At 44.5% G+C, this 19,982-nt stretch overlaps 1 protein-coding gene across 10 annotated transcripts in view; it reads left to right on the top strand.

Annotated features, from left to right (window-relative positions):
- Nucleotides 1-19,982, top strand: part of mical3a (microtubule associated monooxygenase, calponin and LIM domain containing 3a) — a 103,575-nt gene that overhangs the window by 60,351 nt on the left and 23,242 nt on the right. For 9 of the 10 annotated variants that reach the window (XM_061036723.1, XM_061036725.1, XM_061036732.1 and 6 more), the window contains 21 exons: nucleotides 10-128; nucleotides 224-286; nucleotides 420-584; nucleotides 2,165-2,266; nucleotides 5,028-5,138; nucleotides 5,586-5,648; nucleotides 5,856-5,969; nucleotides 6,103-6,207; nucleotides 6,572-6,685; nucleotides 8,274-8,387; nucleotides 9,545-9,652; nucleotides 10,280-10,466; nucleotides 11,387-11,481; nucleotides 11,663-11,756; nucleotides 15,028-15,226; nucleotides 15,798-16,108; nucleotides 16,403-16,495; nucleotides 17,131-17,301; nucleotides 17,787-17,849; nucleotides 19,015-19,098; nucleotides 19,251-19,364. In XM_061036723.1, coding sequence (XP_060892706.1) covers nucleotides 10-128; nucleotides 224-286; nucleotides 420-584; nucleotides 2,165-2,266; nucleotides 5,028-5,138; nucleotides 5,586-5,648; nucleotides 5,856-5,969; nucleotides 6,103-6,207; nucleotides 6,572-6,685; nucleotides 8,274-8,387; nucleotides 9,545-9,652; nucleotides 10,280-10,466; nucleotides 11,387-11,481; nucleotides 11,663-11,756; nucleotides 15,028-15,226; nucleotides 15,798-16,108; nucleotides 16,403-16,495; nucleotides 17,131-17,301; nucleotides 17,787-17,849; nucleotides 19,015-19,098; nucleotides 19,251-19,364 — 2,589 coding nt within the window. The remainder of the gene's footprint in view (nucleotides 1-9; nucleotides 129-223; nucleotides 287-419; nucleotides 585-2,164; nucleotides 2,267-5,027; nucleotides 5,139-5,585; nucleotides 5,649-5,855; nucleotides 5,970-6,102; nucleotides 6,208-6,571; nucleotides 6,686-8,273; nucleotides 8,388-9,544; nucleotides 9,653-10,279; nucleotides 10,467-11,386; nucleotides 11,482-11,662; nucleotides 11,757-15,027; nucleotides 15,227-15,797; nucleotides 16,109-16,402; nucleotides 16,496-17,130; nucleotides 17,302-17,786; nucleotides 17,850-19,014; nucleotides 19,099-19,250; nucleotides 19,365-19,982) is intronic. The other variant, XM_061036733.1, reaches the window with a different exon arrangement.

Raw genomic sequence — 19,982 nt, 5'->3', positions numbered from 1 at the left:
TCTGCTCAGATAACCAGAACTTGAGTCCAGAGGAGAAGGCAGCACTGATATCCAGCACCAAGTCTCCCATCTCCTTCTTCAGCAAACTCGGTCAGAGCATAGCAATTTCCAGGAAACGAAATCCCAAGGTCAGAGTCTCAGAAATGTCTGTAAACCCCCCCCCCCCTTAACATTTAATGCTTGTAGCAGGAGAAATAAATAACTTGTGATGTGTCACCAACAGGATAAAAAGGAGAAGGATGTTGACGGTTTGGGGAAGAGAAGAAAAACGAGCCAGACTGAAGAGGTGAGTCGTTTCTGACAGCGAAGCGTCTCCGATGTTGAGCTGGAGATGAATGTTCGAGTGGTCAATCGAATCACTCCCTCCAGACTGACAGCAGCAGGCTAACAAATGTCACTGTTTTTCTACTTTGTCACAGGAGGAGGTATCCAGGAGCGGCCGTGAAGACAGGTCCGCCGTCCTGTCGGAGAGAAAGATTGACTCCTGCGCCGGGGGGAACCACAACAAAGTCAAGGTCATGGCCACCCAGCTGCTCGCCAAGTTTGAGGAGAACGCCCCGCAGCCTTCAGGACTAAAGAGACAGGTACGGAGGAAGGGATGTGGTTCCTTTGAGAAAGGAAAAAAAAAAAACTTGATGGAGGAGTTTTGGTACTTTTTTGGCACTTTCATGTGGTGTGTTTTTCCTCCCTTTCAAAGTCTGATGATAATATAGATTTCATGCTGTGCAGAAGAAGCCACGGCCTCTAGTCTCATGATTGCCGAGCCGTAGGCCGCTGCTTTAATGAGCCCGGGTCCAGAATGCTAATAATGGGCAGGCTGGGTATTGTTCTGGGTCTCGTAGGCGGCCTCACAGTGCTGACTTAGCTCTGAAGGCTCGGGGTGAATCGGGTGGCAGAGCTTTGGTTTGCTCGCTGGGTGCAGAGTGGGAGGGAGGAGTGGGCTACAGGACACTAGACAGTATTGTTGTTCAGCTTCTGCTATTTGAGAAAATGTTTCTTTTACTGGGTTTCGTCTACGAACTCATTCGGTTCTTAAAATCGGTGATAATTATCAAGTTAGTAAAAAAACTCATGAGTGAGAAAAGGTTGTCTGGATTTTTGTTATTTTTATGTCATAAGTACCAAAGAAGAAACAGATAAACATTCATACTTTCAACCCAAAGCTGCAGCGAGAAGAGAGAGAGAGAGAGAGAGAGACAGCACAGTGTTGGGTGACCAAGTAGAGAGAGTGAGCGCCAGTAGTTACAAACAAAGCGGTGAACCAGAGAAAGAAGATGTGATTTTCTGATTGTTTCACAGCGGTTATGCTCCAAAGATCGCTCTAAAGATCGTAGAAACACGTCGACACCTCCGCACAGTCGTGCTGGATTTTGTTTGATTGCCCCTGAAGTCACTCTCCTTCCTGCCCGCTGCGTCTGTCTCTCTGCTCCGCCCTCTTTCACAGCCACACCGCTAACTGTTTGATTCACTGGTGGGAAAAAACGTTTAGTCCCCTTAGCATCTTATCAAAATGCCCACATTACCGTGAGTGTCTGTTGCAAACAGATAGAGAGCACAGGACAGAGACAGCGATGTCACCTGGTACCTAAATGTTTGTTTATAAGTCTGTGGACTGTTGACTGTGAGCTTTAAACCCTGACACAGATTCAATGTCCTAAATGAGAAAACACAGAGACAGCAGAATTAGTGCACATTATTAAGTTCAGGAAAATCTTTTTTATTTTAAATTAAGATTTCGGCTGATATCAGCTTAACCAAGTGACTACTGGTATCGGCTAATTTGATTTGAATGAAGGTCTGTGTGAATTTGAAGGATAAATACTGCAGCAGCTGCTTTGCTAAAGACGCTTTGGGAAGCTTAATGTGTGTCCTCTTTTTCAATGTTTTTATTGATGTTCATTCTGCTTGACATTTGTTGAGTTCCACCTCCAAGTGTTGTTCTAAACTCTCAGCATGATCCTCTGAATCTGTCATTTCCTCATGACTTCTGAACACATACTTTCCAGCCACCGGGACCCGGTCCATCATTCACTTCCTTCTCTCTTGTTTTTCTCCTCATTTTCCTCCCCTCCCATCGTGGACTCTTGCATGACGCCTTGCATGGTCACTCTGGCCTCTTTACCGGCCTCTGCTCGCTGTCATTCATCTTCATCTGACCACAAAGGGGGACTCTCTGCCTAATCTGGACCGCCTTTTGCCCCCGTCCCCGCCCCAAATCCCCATGAGAGAGCCAGTGCGCCTGGCACCTGTCCCCGCCTGGAGAAAGGTAAAGAGAGGAAGCGGCCCACCTCAACCGCCCTTTAGAGACTAACAGCTAGTCTAACCATCTAACCAGACCACCTCGTAGTTCGTCATAGTCCTGGAAGAAACTTTGTGTTGACCTTTACTAGTCTGAGATCACCTTCTTTGTAGAAGTCATTAGCTGCTGTTGTGTGGTTAACAACTTTGTGAGTGATTTAAACGTCTCAGGCAAACAGCTTACAGCGTGTGTGCAGTGTTTGCAGTGAGTGTGTGTGTGTGTGTTTGTTTGTGTGAGACACATATGATTGCACAACCATCATGGTTTCTCCCGCTTGCTTCTCCCCTACCTGGTTCAGAGACGCACACAGCAGCAGGAGCAGCTGAGCCTCCGCTACAAAGAAATGGTCAAGTGTCAGACCCTGCCAAACAGAGGGGAGCAGGTACGCTTAGACACCCCGGCCTGGTAGTCCAACAACTCCTTCCACATCCTGTTAGGTTCAGATCCCCCCCCTGCCCCCCTCTCCCTTACAGGTGGAAATGGATTAGCCTTCAAATCCAGAAGAAAGATGGGAGGGAAGGTAGCTTCACTGAGCCAGGCCACATCTTAAAAAAGAACTGTATGTGCCGCGAGCGGTCAAATCAATCAGCCAAAACATCGGGGGAGTTCAAATGATTCATGACTCTAAAACCTTTCCAACAACCATGTGTTAGAAACATATCGAATAAAACATGGAGCCTAGTGTGCAGTGTAACAGATCCACTCTAAAAGGCAATGACAACACATCAGGTGGAGAGTTTCTTAGTCTAAGTTTAGTAAAAAAATTACACAAAGCAGGATCAAAAAGTGTACACACCTTAAGTTTCAGATATGAAATGCTCATGTGGAAGAGTCATGTATAACACAGAAACAAAAATATTGTACAGGCACCTTTTTGTAGCTGTAGTGTTCCAGCTAAAGGTACTAGGGATGTGCGCGGCTACACAATTAAACATTATAAATCGTTTGTTGGCACCAGAATAATAAGTCAGTTAAACCACTTATTCATATTTTTTTTTAACAATTCAGATGGTCAAATGCCGCCTGCCACTGGGTGGGGCTGCAGCTCAGGTAAAGGTGTACTGCCATACTGCCTTAACGTGCTACAACCTGGGTATAAACCAGCGCCGAGAATGAATTGTAGCGTGTAGCATGGAGCAGTTTGGCAACATTATTACCTGGAGAGGGTTGCAGCTGCTCGTCTTTTTTAAGTTGTCCGTGCATGTTTTTGAAGGAACCATTATAAACCAGGAAAACGTAAACAGAAGCAGTGATTTTTCCTTCCATGATGTCTACCTTCCCCGTCTTTCTTGGTGCCTGTAATCATGACCTCATTCACTGTCGGAGTAGATAAAGTAGAAGTAGATGAAGTCAACTAGCCATTTGTTAGGCACCAACTTAACTTATAGGTGTGATGCTTCCTGATTAAATAGATCCAGTGCACCCCCGTCTGCAGCCTCAGTAGGAGATCAGTCATAAGCAGCTGGTTGTCATCCTGCCTCTCTGTTCTCTCCTGTTAATACCAACATCAGCACATTCAAGTGCTGAAGTGCCAGATCCAGATAACTCCTGCTGATGCTGAGAAAGATGTCTGTTGTTTGGATTTTCAGTAGATAAAACACTTTTAATGAAAGCCTCAAACTCTCCTGTTTAATGACTTAATTTAACTGCACACTCCCTGTGGGTTAGGGTTCCTCAGCGGGTGAGGAAATACGATAAGAGTCAATGTGATGCAACTACACAGTTTATTACAGTTTAATATAAGTATAAATCCATACAAATACCGATGGTACAAATCCATTTAATGAAAATAAATAATGCAATACCTTTTTAGCTGCCTATCTTTTTTTTTAGGTATTATCAGGGTCACTTTTTAGAAAGGATTAGTAACTATACAACCTCAAAGTGAAAAAGTATTACATTAATAAAGTTAAATAAGGTAAAGGAGTGTTCTGAATTTTTAAAGGAAGATCGTACAGCTTTTTATCCAGTAGATGTCACTCTTGAGCTCCAGCATGAAACCAAAACAAACTGCTTTTTGGCCACACCTCCTCCATACTGAGGAGCGTACAACACTGTCCTCTGCTTGAGCTGTGTCCTGCATTGTTGTGTTAGCAGGCTAATGTTAGCGCTCGTTTGATCGGCCTGATTTTTCTAAACTTTGATTAGTTTGCTCATGACAGTATAAGAGAAAGTTTAATAACAGGACAGGCCATTTCATTTTTTCCCCTTTGGGAAGTTCTTACATTGTTTTATTTTATATTCACCAAGCGGCAACCTCCGGTGTTAAAAAATGGGGCCAACGCGGAGTGCAAAAAAACTGCTGTTCTTCAAGTGTCTGCTTGAGGCTGGCTCCAAGAGAAGCCCGAGTTATCAATAGTTAGACGCGAGGCTGACCTCATTGAAAGGTTTGTCAGGAGGGCTGAAAACCTGCCTCAGCTCTCAGCCTGTCGTTAGGTTTTCTGAAAGGTTCTCCAGCGCTCCCTACAGGAACAGATGGGTGACATCACTCAGGCGTCGTCCACTAATATTCACAGTCTGTGTTTCTGACACACTAATACTATTAACCACTCAGCTTGTGATCAAAAGATTTCAGCCCTCAGCCAATCAAAATGAATCATGCTTCTGTGAGGTACAACAACTAGGAGCTTGAAGCGTGTTGACTTTCATCAAACAGCTCATCATTTTCTCCTTCACTCCTTCATCATCATCTGCTGGATCTCATGTTCCTGTTCCTTCATCTCTCAAGGCCAGAAGCTGTGCGGACCAACTGTCCAGCTCGGGCTCTCGGAGCTGCCCAAAGAAAACCATTCTGCTCCCTTCCTCCTCCTCCACCTCCTCGCTCTGTCTCCACTCAGAGGTGACGCATAGTCTGCTGTGTCGTCTGTTTGTCTTCCTCTTTTTGTCTCTCCAAGAGCATCCTTTTTGTTGTTGTTTGCTGTAAGTCAGATTGACCCGTGTAGTGAGTAGTGTAGCTGAGAAAAACAAAACACAGCATTTCCCCGATGAATTTCCTGGAGAGGAAACAGTCCTGTTTACTTCTCTGTGAGTAGGTAGTGTGTGTCATTATCAGAGGAGCGGCTTGTTTTCATGCTGAAGGGTGTGTCGTCGAGATGTGAAGGCTTGTGAGTAAATGCAGACTCGGGGGGGGGATGCTGGGTAGTTTTTACTTATTGTCAGGCGCTGTCAGAGAATCGGCAAAACAAGCTGTTCTAAAACAACAATTCCTTTTGTTAGAATTTGTTTTGCATCCAGAAAAAAAACAAAAACAAAGTGCTGATACGGTGTGTGTGTTTCTGCCTTCAAGCATTTGTGTAGAAGTCCAGAGGAAGAGGAACTTGAATACTACGAGATGCCTGTGAAACACGGGGTAGAGTAAATGCATGTGTGTGTGTGTGTGTGTGTGTGTGTGTGCACAAATCTTTCTATCTGTTGTTTCTGGTTATTTATTTTTTTAAATAAAATGACTGTTGGAGTAGCTGTAAGCAGGGAGTCTTAAAAGCCAAATAAGGATTCTTTTTGTGTATTCACTGCATCCAAAATCATCATCAAGTCTCAACTAGAGCTCCCTCAGCAGGAGTGGACTCCGCTTCACCTGACAGACCCGGGACCCGTTCACATACCGGGCATACAGGAGAGGGCTGACCGCCTAATCTCTAAATTTAAGGGCAAACCTGACAGGCTGCCAAAGGTGAACACCCTGCATGTTTTTGTTTGTTTTTGTCAGGTACATTCTTTGAGCCAACACTGTAAGTTAAGAGCACATCTATGGTTACTTAGTGTCTAATTCCTCCTTTCCGACGATTCCTCCTCTCTCCCTGGAGCCTAAGAAAAAGCCGACTCGTTTCTTTTTAGAGCAGTGGAAGTTATCCCGTGGCCTGAGTGAGAGTCCAGCCTCACCACTTTCCTCTCCTGACTCCTCCAGAAAGGTCAGGTTTGGTGCTCTGTGGACGGAGACTCCCTCTGTTCTACATAGTCATGACCTCTATCGAGTGTTCATCCTGAGTGGATTTAAGTGAAGCCTGTCGTTTCCTAGATATTTCTGTTGAGATATTTCTGTTAACTGAAGGGCGGGCGTTCATAGTTTACTCACCCACACGTACATATCTGCATAATTTAAAGGCTGTCTGACTATGAACTATGAAAATAATAGCTAACAAAACATCTACGTCCTCCACCACAAGCACAAGCTTTTCTGGGAAGGACATTTTGTTTTTGAAACGAGCAGATCATGACGTCATTTTTCCCTCTTTGCACATCTCTTCTGTGATTGAATCATCCATTTCTCTGCAGGAGCCGGCAGGGCCTCTGCACTCTGACGATCAAATGCCCTTATATGTGCTTAGTATTCAGGAGAGGGCTGAGCAGCTCGCCTCTCAGCTGGAGGGCAAGAAAGCCGGACCACAGGTGAAACACAGAAAGGCCGTCTCTCTCATTTCTACATGTTCAAAAAGGAACACACAGCTACAGCAGGGTTTCTCTTTTGTTCTGTTTGACCAGGAGAACATAGACTAGTCATCTGTGTATCGCCTGTAATATGAGGTACATTTTAGTGTGTCAACATTTAGCTACATGAAGCTAGTGACAGCTGGAACCTGGAATAACTTTGAAATTATAATGAAGGAAAAAGTGAATATAAACACGATTACAGGTCACATATTCTGCAAAATACACTTCTTCATGTGACACTAATGTGTGTCTCTAGTCTGTCTACAAACCCCCCAATGATGAGAAAAGTCCATCCTCTCCGTCTTTCGCCTGCTCCACTTTTCAGAAAATGTGTGCTCAAACAGGCCGTTTGGAGATTTTCCCTTCATGACATCACAAAGGGCAGTAACCCCTCCCCCAGGTGGGTGACACTCCCACAGCTAGGTGTTTGTTCTGCCCTCTGAGTCTGCCTTTTCACCGTAAACAATAGGACATGGAGCGAGAAAGACAGAGACACCCAAGCCCTTCCAGAGAGGGGGCGTGGTCAGACACAGCTCATTTACATATTTAAAGGTACAGACACAGAAACAGCCTGTTCTGAGCAGGGCTGAAATAGAGGGGTTTATAGACATGATCAAATACAGGATCAGAGTGGATTTACAACAAGAAACTTCACACACATGTTTTGAGGAGCTCTGAGACTTATTTACACTGGTTGAAGAGGAGGAGAATATGTGACCTTTAATTGAAGATGAGAGAGAAAAAATAAAACATTACAGTCTCTGTTCAAGCGAGACCTGTGGCTGAACTACACTGTAGAGACAAAGCAGAGAAAAGAGATTTAAACTGTTTAAAGTTTGAGATTAAATCTTTAAACTGTTAAAATACACTAAAGCTGGCTACACAGTAGACAAAATTCCTTTTTCAGTGGTTAAGTTAATGTTGTAACCTTTGAACCCTACTGGAAGTTCATTATTTTATTGAGAAATAAAAGTAGGTTCATGCCCAACCAGGAAGTAAAGTGCCCTGAGCTTAAACCAGAAAGAAACTTCAAAATAAAAGCATAACAAAAAATACTTGAATCGCAAAATAATTGAATTTCGAAAAATGCAATTACCGTACTCTGAATTAACTATTAAAATTAAAATAATCATTTGACAGACTTAGTTTATTGTGATTGCTCATATTGTGATAATGATGAAAGTGCTGTTTATTGCACAGCAGTAGAAAAGTTTATCTTTTAAGTGCTCCATCATCTTCTGCATCTCATGCTCATGTGAACAAGAGAAGAAATGAACGAACAGAAAACACACGACTCGTTCTTTTATTTGAGTTAAAGAAAATGAAGTTTTAGGAGAGACATAAAGAACATACATGTTACATAAACTAAGATTAATGAAGAATAGCGAGTAGTACAATATAACTTACCAATCAATACATGCTGGTGTTTACCATGGAGTCAAAGAGGGAAAGAGGCTGATGGAACTCAAAGTCTAGTCGTGTGATTTATAGAAAACGATGTGCAACAAGTACTTAACTTCTCTCCTTTTTCCTCCATCCTGTGGAGCCTAAGAAAAAACCCTCACGTTTTTTTATGGAACAATGGCACCTGTCCCGAGCTCAGTCTCCCCCTGACTCTCCCTGCTCCACCTCCTCCTCCTCCTCTGACACCTTCAGACAGGTAGACCTTTCACGCCTGGAAGGAATGGACTGTGGTGACGCTAACACACCTGCACTGTTTCTAAACATGACCTAATCATCACAGAGTCTTGATTTTGAAGCTGTCTGATTGTTGTGAAATGTTAACAAATTGAAGTTGCACCCCATAAATGTTTGAGTTGTTTGTTTTGTTCAGCTGAAGGATGAGTCGTCCTTGACTGTGACTTTACCTGATCACATCAAAATATTCTTATCTGGGCGAGCTTGAACTGCCCACTGTTATTTCCCCAAAGCAGTCTCTGTTGTTTGATTTGGATTGGAAGAGCAGCCTGGCAGCAGAAAAACCTTCATCTAGTGTAACTCCCATGTTGACAAGCACAGCTCCAACTGTGTCGTAGTAACAACTTACATAATTCAGCATGCCTGCAGCTCTGCAAGATCTGCAGTCTGCTCCAAGCTCATCCACTGTAACAGTTTGCATGAGTGAGGGGTCGCCTCATTTAACATGTGACCTCCATTCTTCTCATATACAGTGTGTGTGTGTGTGTGTGTGTGTGTGTGTGTGTGTGTGTGTGTGTGTGTGTGTGTGTGTGTGTGTGTGTGTGTGTGTGTGTGTGTGTGTGTGTGTGTGTGTGTGTGTGTGTGTGTGTGTGTGTGTGTGTGTGTGTGTGTGTGTGTGTGTGTGTGTGTGTGTGTGTGTGTGTGTGTGTGTGTGTGTGTGTGTGTGTGAATGCAGATTGTGTAACATGAACGCTGCTGCTTCAGAAGCTCAGCTCCACTTAGCAGCTGTTGTCTTCCAAAATGACGAGACATTTGATCTCTTCCTCTGAAGTCCAGTCGTGCTCTTCGGTTGTGAGTCGTTGCACAGTGGAACCCTTTCCAATAAAATATGAACTGGAGTTATTTCATCAGCTCTGGAGTTTGATGTGCAGCTCGATGGCGGACTGCCAGCACAGCTGAAACGCTCGATCGACCAAGCATGAAAACATTGCTATGTGATGTCTAAACATCCTGTCAGACACTATTGTTTGCCTCTTGTGTCTCTGCTCGTGTTGGTATGCTCAGTTATCCCCTCACACACCCCTCCTCACTCTGTTTTCATGTTTTCTCTCTTCCTCATCCATCATTTTCTAACGTCTGTCCACCTTTTCTTTTCTCCCCACTTTATGCTGTTGATAGCGCTATGTGAGGATGTACACAGGTGGAGTTAGCTCATTGGCTGAGCAGTTAGCCAATCAGCTTCAGTCTCAGGAAGACCCTAAACCCCTACCTGAAAAGAGGGATTCGGTAAGCCTGCTGTCCCAGAGGTAGAAGGCATGTGGCTGCACAGACAGAAGCCAGAGGGCGCTGTGTTCTCACATTTCATCAACACAATGACATGTTGTGGATACAGTGATGTGCTAGTTGTTCTGTCACAGTTTAACCCTTTATCCACCTCCCATTAGCTGTAGAAGTGTGTGTTTTTCAAAAAACAAGTACCTAACGTTGGGATAGTGTTGTGTTGTTGTCAATGACTACTGATCAATAACATTGATTTACTCTGTTGTGGTTTTTTTAATCGGTTATTAGTTAGTCCAATACCCAGACAGTGGCCTGGAGTGTGAGCTTTTTTCCTCTTCTCTCCTCTCCTCTCCTCTTCCTCTCCTCTTCTCCTTTCCTCTTCCTCTCCTCTCCTCTTCCTCCTCTCCTCTTCCTCTCCTCTCCTCTCCTCTCCTCTTCCTCCTCTCCTCTCCTCTTTCTCCTCTTCCTCCTCTCCTCTCCTCTCCTCCTCTCCTCTCCTCTCCTCTTCTCCTCTTCCTCTTCCTCTTCCTCTCTTCTTCCTCCTCTCCTCTCCTCTCCTCCCCTCTTCCTCTCCTCTTCCTCTCCTCTCCTCTCCTGTTTCCCAAAACTCATCACTCCTGTATCCTTCCACAGGGCTCCCTCAGAAAAGAGTTTCCAGTCAACCTCGGTGGCAGCGACGTTTGCTTCTTCTGTCGTAAGCGTGTGTACGTGATGGAGCGGCTGAGTGCGGAGGGGAAGTTCTTCCATCGCAGCTGCTTCAAATGCGACTACTGTGGCACCACGCTACGACTGTCCTCCTATGCCTTCGATGTGGAGGACGGTGAGACTTACATTAAAATAGATGCTCTTTCTTTATTCTGTGTTTGCTATCCTTTAATAAAGTTTCTAGACTTCAGAGGCAGCTAATTATTTTTTTTTTTAATTGAATTGATCACAACACCAGAGCACATTTTCAGTTTGAAGTCAGAAATAGCTGTGCAATAACAGAGTTCGTAAAAGCTCTAAAGGGATTCATAGGGATATAAGGGGGCTGCAGTCCTCCAAGCAGAGGACCCAGGTTTGTGGCGTCTTTCCCACATGTCAGTCCCTAATCCTCTCTTTCCCCAATTTCCGACTCTATCCTCTGTCAGTCAAATAAAAGCAAAAAAAGCCCAAAAATAGAAAAGAATGTGGAGATATTGGAAATGTGCCACAATGCAATACAAAGACAGTTATAAGCAGCCTGCTGTAACACAGCCTAAATAGTTGGTCTAGAATTATGGGGTGAACAATCAGATTTTAATTGGGGCCCAGGCCACGCACGCCACACCCTAGCTCCGCCCCTCCCGCCCAGCCAAAATGACCTGATACCATCCAGCTCATAGCACTGCTCACTATGTATTTCCTCACAGTACTTCCATTTAAATGACCCCAGAGGCGAGCTCATTCACATGATCCCATATCTTTTGTCTCTGGAACTCGTCCATTGTGCTCAAGGACAGGCGACAGATTGTTCATCGAGACAGAGAAGCTGTTTCTCAGTGTTAACCGTGGGACTAAAACCCACCGCTCGTCCGAGCCGAGACAGACAAGAGACGTTTTTATGAATCTAAAAGACAAACACACGGTTTACTTCTAGGGATAAAGACAAAGTCTACGGACTCCTTGAGGTGTCATTTGCTGCAAATTCTATCCATAATTTGGATGTATTCATGCATTGCATTCATTTTCTCATGTGCTGTGTGTCTCTTTGTCCTGCAGGGAAATTCTACTGCAAACCTCACTACTGTTACCGTCTGTCTGGTTATGCTCAGAGGAAGAGGCCTGCTCCCTCGCCGGCTCCCATCACTGCTAAGGTACCTGGTCTGGTTTAGTAGATGAAATTCTGATGGAAGTCAAGAATGAGAATTCAGTCGTGAAGTTGATGTTCAAAGTGCAGTTAACATGGGAATTAGGTCTTTTCATGTTCTTGTGCTCTGACCTTCAAAGAGCACTTTGCTGCAAGGTGCTCAGAACCTGTCTTTCTTCCTTTTGCAGGACCACCAGGAACCCAGATCTCCCACAGCGACCGTAGATGCCCCCGGCAGGGCGATGGCAGCAGCAGCCCCCTCGGCCGACCTCCAGCCTTCAGGTACCCCACTTTCCTCTCTTGCTGTGGCGGCTGTTCCCAGCCGTCTGGCCAAGGGCGTTGGAGTCCCGCTGCGCACCCTCCGCCGCACGCTCTCCTGGACCTGCCACCAGGTGGCGCACAACCCCCTAGACTCTCCCTTCCTGTGCACCTACTGCATCTACCTCTTCTGCTGTTTCTCCATCAATGTCCTGCTCAACCTCCTCTAGCATGACTCTCTAGTCCCTCCTCCTTTTCCCCCGTCCTTACCTCCTTTGAATCTTGGCTTACTAATGTGAGTGGGACAGATAGCTGATTGTGTTGACTCACTGAGCCTGCAGAGTGTTCATGTACATCTTGTGATTCTTTGTCTCTGTGATTGATTGATTTTCCTGAAGATGCAGCATTCTTTCTCTTTCGGTCAGCAGCCTCTTTATGACCTGTGATTGGCAGACGCAGGTTGCTCTGGCAGCAGAATGAAGGGTGCATCTTAAACTTATTTATTTTTCTTGGCTTTGCGATTAAAAAAAAAAAAAAGACTTGCGCAGAGTTCTTTCTGGTCAGCTCTCCAGGCTGCAGTATTTACTCTCTTGTAAAGCTTCTTATCATAGTTTTGAGATTACATGTTGCAGCTTTATTTGACTAAAAATATTGGTGAAAAAATTAGCATTTAGCAATGAAGTCATATATATTAAGCTCAGTGTGCAGCTGCTGCCTGTGTTTTTAATGAAAAGCCAAGCTTTCCTCTTCAGAGATTGTAACCTCTAGTGGCCTGTGACTGCTCTCTTTAAGCTCCTCCTCCTCTGTGACGTGTTTCTTTTAGAGCCTGCTTTGTGATGTGTTTCTTTCTCTCTGTAAGCTGTTTTGCACCCTCAGCCCCCCCCCCCCCCTTACTGAAACCCACCTTACTGTGATGAAGTGCCTGTATAAGTGCTTTTGTAAGCTTTACCTTTCCCCCTCCTATCAGAGCAGCTTAAATCTGAGAGCTCGACTAGCGCTTGAATCAGTGCCTGTGATTGGTTCTCGTGTGATTTTCACTCCTCTGTCTGACCTCCTCGGTTCCCCCGTCTTCCTGCATCCCTCACCCTCGCACCTCGTCAGACTGCTGCTAAGAACCACTTGTGTTTGCTCGAAACAGAGCATCTTTTCTGCATCTACTGCTTTGCATATTGTAGTCAAATATAACAAACGTGACTGGAAAGAGCTGAACAGAACGGGGCAAAGAAAAGATTAATATCAGTATTTAAAATAGGTAAGGTATTTAACTCAGTGAAGTGTAGGCCTGCTGCGTTTGTGGCATGTTTAGTTTTGTTAGAACTTCAGTGTCTCCTTATAAATAAGTTAATGTTGTAAACAGAGGTACGCTTGATTTAAGATAATAGATTATAAGATATTCTACTTACTTACTTACTATAGGTTATAGGGAACAATGGTAGTCAAATATTCACATCATTATGTTCAGAAATAAACTGCCATCTTACACCTAACGATATGAACTAAAGACTTGTAAAAAGTCAAAGTTAAAATAAGATTTTTATTTATTTTTTGAATCACTACTTTGTAACTTTGAGCGATTTCAGTGACAGAACGAAAAAAGGTTAGTTAGTGGTAAGTCTATACAAATCTGAAGAAAAAAGGCAACAGGTTGCTCAAGCGGACGACCTCCAGTGTTGAGAAATGATGAAGTGTAAAATCCTGCAGTTCATTGAATGTCCACTAGAGGCTGGCTGCAGACACACAGGAAGTCACATACACACCCATTCAAAAAAGCAGTTTTTAACAGCATAAATAAAGATGTCTACAGCCTGGTACAAAAAAAGAAATGAAGTCTGATTAGTTATTTTCATCACGGGCACACACTGCACGGGGGTGAATTTTTGATAACGCATCCGTTTTGATTTTATGAACGTTACAAGTTATCCATCTGTGTCCACCTAGCGTTTTGTTCTGAGCGCCAGAGAAAGGCGCTGTTGACGTCACCAGCGCTCTTTTCAAAATGTATGAGATTTCCTGCTACAGATCGTGATCTTGTACCCACATTCTCCTCGCTCCGTGTCTCATATATAAGATTTACAGTAAAAAGTAACAGTGTCGGTCACACAGCGGCCGTTGTCAACAGACTGTTGTCATAGAGACGGGGCAGACGAGCAGCGCTATTTTGCCAGGAAAAAATGCTAGGTGGACCTTAGGCGTAGCTGACCTGATTGACAGGTGGACGTGGTATAACTGTTTATCATAAGGTTTAAAACCCTCCTCAGCTCCAGCTCTCAGCCTGTCGTTAGGTTGACTGAAAGTTGGGTTGAGACATTTCCAGCAAGGCTGCTGCTGCCTCCAGCGCCCCCTACAGGAACAGATGGCTGACGTCACTCAGGCTTCATCCGTCTCTTCAGCCGTTCAATTAGTTATGTTAAACGAAAAAATATAATGAGAAAATTTGATTTTCATGAACATAATAAAAAGTTCAGGGCTTTTTTCCTCACTGAGAGAAAGAAAGGAAACTAATGAACCCATTTGACCCGTTTTGTCATCTTCACATCATCACTTATTCTGAAGTATCAAATATCACACATTCATTGTCTCATCGATTATTTGGACACAAGGTTAGATTTCCTAATTTGATGATTGGAGTAGGATCTCTTAAGTTAAAAAACGATTTGATCCATTCCACAAATAAAAACTCAAGACGTTAAAGACAAATAAGAAAAAGAGCAGCTTTGAGATTTGCTTGTTAGGATGGGAAAAAGGCAAAGCACTCCCATATTACTGTAGTATGACAGAATAATCGACTACCAGTGTTAAACTTATCTGTGTTTGTTGATACCTTCTGCTGTAGGAGTTTAATCTTAATGCAATAAATTCAGTTGTAGATCTTCAATCGGTGTGTCCTTGTCAGTTTGTCCTCAACTATACAAACTTGTTTGGGTCTGTTTGGAAAATATGGATGGATAAAGTTAATATAACTATTTAAGAAAATGTGCTTATGTCATAGTTGGATGTGTGATGGATTTGATGCTACTGGATGTGCATGCTAACACGTTACTCAGTTTTCAAAAACAGCGATTTGTTTGTTTCCGGGTTCATATCCAATCAACATAAAGAATCAACATTTAGCCCTGCATGCTTCCTGCACTGCAGAGGCTTATCTTACTCCTCTGCTCCCCTCCTTTCTATTCCTGCTCCTGCCTCATTCTCTGGTTTTTGTGTTTTTTTCCCCCCCCCTCTCTCCCCCCCCTCCCCGCATCCTGCTGCCACCTCTGATGTCATCACGTCACCTGTGCTCACCTGTCCGCCTCAGTACCGGAGGTCAACGGCCTGCAGGAGCCCAGCCTGGCTAAACGTCTGCGGGGAACTCCGGAGCGCATCGAGCTGGAGAACTACCGTCTGTCCCTGCAGAGGGAGGAGGAGCTGGAGGAGGTGCCCGAGGAGACGCTGGCAGAACACAACCTCAGCAGCGTGCTGGACAAGGGCACAGACGCTGACGACCTGGGCTCCAGGTAAAGACACAGAAAATAACCCAGATAAGCAAAGAAACGGGGATTTGATTTAGCAAAGTGCTTCTCACATATTTACTTTTTCCTGCCAAGATTTATATTTGGGCTTTTTGTTTTTACGTGATAAGATGGTGGGTGGAGTAGGAAATAGGGGAAAGACAGGCGGGATAGGAGTGACAGGTTGTACTTGAACCCAGCCGCCAGATTGGAGGACTATAGCTTCTGTACATACAACCTGACCTTACCACGAGATCATCTGTGTCCCTAATGGATCAATTTGAATATTTAAACCTCCACTTGAGCCTGTTTTAATTCACATTGTTCTGCAGCACACTTCAGATTTTTCTATGCATCATTGTTGTTTCAGACTGACGGTATAAGGTCAAAAGAAGGTCACTTCTGTCTGCCTTAAATGGGGACAGTCCAATAAATGAATTATTTTTAAGAAGTCAATTAAAGCTCATCATCTTATTTGAGAAAATGTTGCATTCAAGCCCCCAAGTGAAAGTGAACTCCTTGTTACATTTGTTCTGCTTTTATTATTTGTTCTGACTCCTCCTCTGTCCTCCAACAGCAGCTCCGAGTCAGACATGGAGGAGGAGGACGAGCAGGAGGATCAGGATCAAGACCATTACCATGATCAGGATCACTATCACTATCAGGAGCAGGGGGAGGTGGAGGTGGAGTTGGAGCACCATCCCGGCAGCCCCTCGGACCTCGGCGGTGTTCCCTGGAAGGAGGCAGTGGAGCTCCACGCCAAACTGCGGGGCGAGGAGGGGGAGGGCGATGCTCTCGGTGACGCTGTCAGCCGAGACGGGGAGGTAGATGAAGAAGAGGAAGAAGAAGATGAAGAAGAGGAGGAGGAGGAGGAAGAATCAAGTGATGGTAAATTTGTTTTTAAACTCTTGTCCCCGTGAAGACTGAGGATGTATTTGTCTTTTGTCAACCCCGTGTCCAGACGCCATTACCTGTTAGAATCTCCACCTGCTTTAAGTCATAAATCTGTTTCCTGTGAAGTGTGAGTCTCAAACGTTGTTATCCTCATCCTCTGCTTCTTTCCTCCTCTTTCGTCCCCTCCTCTTCATTACCTCCCTGGTCTGACTGTGTCTGTGTCTGTGTGTGTCTACGTGGATCTGTGTTTTTTTTTTTTGTTGGGTCTGTGTCTCCCCCTGCTGGCAGAGGGGGATTACTGCCCCTGGGATAAAGAGCTCCAGTCAGGCCTTTGGCTGGAGAAGTACCTCACAGATGAAGAGGATGTTGGTACATTCAAAGGTAGCAGCAGAACTGCCTGTGGATGTGTTTGCTGTCACTTTGAGCGTGGAGTTTTAATCCTGGCTGGTTTTGGAGTTTGACCAAAAAAAAAAAAGTATTTCTTTTACTTGTTTTTTTTTCCGTTTGTGTTTTATTTTTTCTTAGTACTTGTGTTTCTCTTCAAGTGTTTCTTTGAGTCTCATCCAAATCTAACCTCCTGTTCACTCCTCTGTTTTTGTTTTTTCGCTTTAACACACTAATCGGATAAATGTGTGAGATTTTGTTTTCCCCTTCAGGTGTTGCAGTTATTGTTTGATAATAAGTGGCAAGAAATATTCTGCTCAACAAATGGATATTATTTCTTTCTTTAATCTTCTATCTTTTTGCAGTGTAGTGCATGCAGCCTCCCTCCCTCGGCCTCGCCGATCTGATTAGATTTGATTGCATCTGTAATCTAATTCTCTCTCTGCCTTTTCTCTTCCATGTTTCCTGTTGTTCCATCCTCTCCTCTTCCTTTACTCGATGTCTCTATCTGTCCTCCACATCTTTCTTCCCTTTATCTTTCTCTGATATCCCGGCACACACACACACAACTCCTCCACCACCCCAAACACACACACACACACGCTGCATCATACGGTGACACCGTCATACAGCCAGGAACCTTCAGATCCAACAAGTCCTGCAGCCTGTGGATCCCCAGAACATCCCAGGTTTGGTGAGAACACACCGGGACTCTGAGGGAGAAAAGGACGGCCAGCCGGCCTCGGCCTCCCAACTCTCCCAACCCTCCCACCCCTCTGAGCTCACGCAGCCCTCCTCCACAGGTAACCCCCGCCCCCTCGCCCCCCAGAGGAGCTGAACACCTGGCAAACACCTTTTGATTGGCAGCTGTAGGCCTCGCAGAGTGAAGGATCAGAGTGTTGGTTTCACCAGTTTGGCTGCTGCTGTTCTGTTTGTCCGTCTGTGTCTGCGACAGGAGGAGACCCTCCCCAACTAACCCCCCCCCCCTGTTGTTAATAATCATCTCTGATTTTGTACATTTGTCACGTTGCTTTATTTTGGAATGTCTCATTTTGTGTTCAATCTTTTAATTTGTCGTTCAGAGTCGCTGTTGGTCCTCTGGGGTCAATTTAAAGCTCTTCAGCGACTCTCCCAGTGCACCATATAACCCCTTTGTCAGTCCTTTTTGATTTTGTTCTGCTTTGTTCTTTTGTGTTCTGCTGTTTTCTTTCCCATGTGTCTAATTACTTTACTGTTATTTCCCTGCCATCTATCCCTCGTTGTTGTGTACCCTCTGGTTTGAACGTAGCCCCCGCCCACACATCCGCCCGACACGAGGCAGTGAGAGTCTGGTTGGAGTCCTTGTCTGGAGGTAGCACAGACTTTAAAGGGATCACGACATCCCGTCTTAGACTCGTTTCTCTATCTGTCTTATCGGCTGGCATTTTCCTGGAGCATGCAGTAAACACGGAAAAAAACTCACAAGCATGCATTCTGCAACACCGACACTCTGAAGAACACCTGTGTTTCACCTTTAACTCCCACAACTCTCATCCTTCTTTTCTAACTTTCAGAACATGTATGTCCTCCTAACTCACACAGTACCTGCTCTGCTATGTGATGTATTTCAGGGAATGATTCAGAGACTTAAAAATCACTTAACAGCACACTTACTGCCCTGATGGGTAACGAGTGACGTCTTCCACTTGAAAATCTGCTCTGACTGCTTACATGCTGCTCTAACACCCCTTGTTCCTGCTTTAAGTTCAGATAATGAGGCTGTGGAGACACTTCAGAGTCACTATTTATGAACTGTTCTAACTTGAATGAAGGGAATGAGAGCGCTTCACATTTTTTCATTTCATAGACAGCACTTTATTTCTGGCGCTAAAAGCAAAGTGAAGATCTCTCAAATGTTCTTTTTAGTATGTAGCTGTGCACCCTCTGCACACCGGCCAATTTAGAGCATTTAGCAGAAGTGACGCCTCCACGGTTTTGACATTCTTTCAAAATTGCACGAGTTAACCGTGAGGGTCATCCTGATATAAGCGTTGTAAAAGACATCCTCCCTTGAGGGGCTGCTGCTCGTCTCATTAACATTTTGGTTGCTCTGCTGCTTTGGTTCAAATGTCATCCATTTGAGAATAAAAAAACAAAAAATGGATAGCTGCATGTTTCTTTCACTGCCGCTCCTCTGTGTCTACTGTTTGTTGTTTTACTGTAAAGGTTTTCACTGGTCTGAAAAATTAATGGAGGAATTTTTGAGCCAGAAATAAAAAACCTCTGGCAGGAAAAATGGATTTTTGGTTTTGATACCTTAACATCCTTTTTTTTGTTTCCTATAACTGCACTCTCAGATTCAGACCAGATAGTTATGCTCATTAAGTGATGTAGAGAATGAGGTGCTCTTTGTTTTAATGCAGAGAAGTGCAGTGCAGCTTAGGTTTGTAGGAAACTGAAAAAGTTCTTGCTCTGTTGTTGAATACGGAGAGAGAACATGTAATCGGATGACTCATGTCTTGCCATTTCTTTGTCAGACCCCGGTGAGGATGAAGATCTGGAAGATTTGGAGGCAGAAGCAGACAGTCCGGATTTGGAGCCCGGCACGGAGATGGATCAGGGTGAGCTCGCAGAATCCTAATGAATCTCTCCATTCTTCCACGACTTGTTGGCTTACAACAACAGGAAATCAATCATGAGATGTAGAAGGATGAGGAGTTACACATCTGTGTCAACTTTCTTTCATTTTGATCATGTTGTGTGTAAATTCCAGATGACATCCCTTCAGATGCAGAAGCTGAGGCTCGTTTGCATCAGTCAGAGTGTGCTGAAGTCCTACCTGAGGAAGATAAGAAATCTGACAGTCTGAGAATGACCTCCAGTATCGGTACATGCTTCTGATTATTACTTAAACTCAGGGCGCGCTCACACTAGGCAAACTTGTCCTGTACCTACTTAAGTACGATTGTCCCCCCTCCCCATTCCTCCGCTGGCCTGCACTCACACTGCTCCAGGACTAAGCGGGCCTGAGCACGGTTACCTCTCGTACATAACGTCATAATACAACACATGAATGTCTTTACGTAATAAGAAGCGTGCTTAGCTTACAAGACAGACGGACTCAAAAATAAAAAAGGGACGCGTTATCCTTGTCTGCACATCTGAGAACAAGACAGAGTTTTTACTGAGTTTGAGGCTTATTTTGAGTCATGTTAGTCAGATACAGACAGGACACTCTGGGATTTCTCCACAATGAAGGCTATCCACATTTTGTACCCGTGCTTGTGCTTGTGTATGAACTGTACCGTGCCAAAGCACACCTCTTCAAACCCTGCCAGGGCCAAGGAAGTGTAGCGTGCTCGAGCACAGATCTGAACACTCACACCAGTCAAACAAAGTGGACTTTAGGGGTGAAGCGTGTGCTTAGGCAGGGTACGGATTGCCCTTTGTGAGTGCGCCCTTATAGTGAAATACAGTATATGAGAGATGATTTTCATTGTATTCA

This window comes from Labrus mixtus, chromosome 4 (assembly GCF_963584025.1).
Source record: "Labrus mixtus chromosome 4, fLabMix1.1, whole genome shotgun sequence".
Lineage (NCBI taxonomy): Eukaryota > Metazoa > Chordata > Actinopteri > Labriformes > Labridae > Labrus > Labrus mixtus.
The sequence above is the reverse complement of the archived record's forward strand: the minus strand, read 5'-3'. Positions and strand labels throughout refer to the sequence as shown.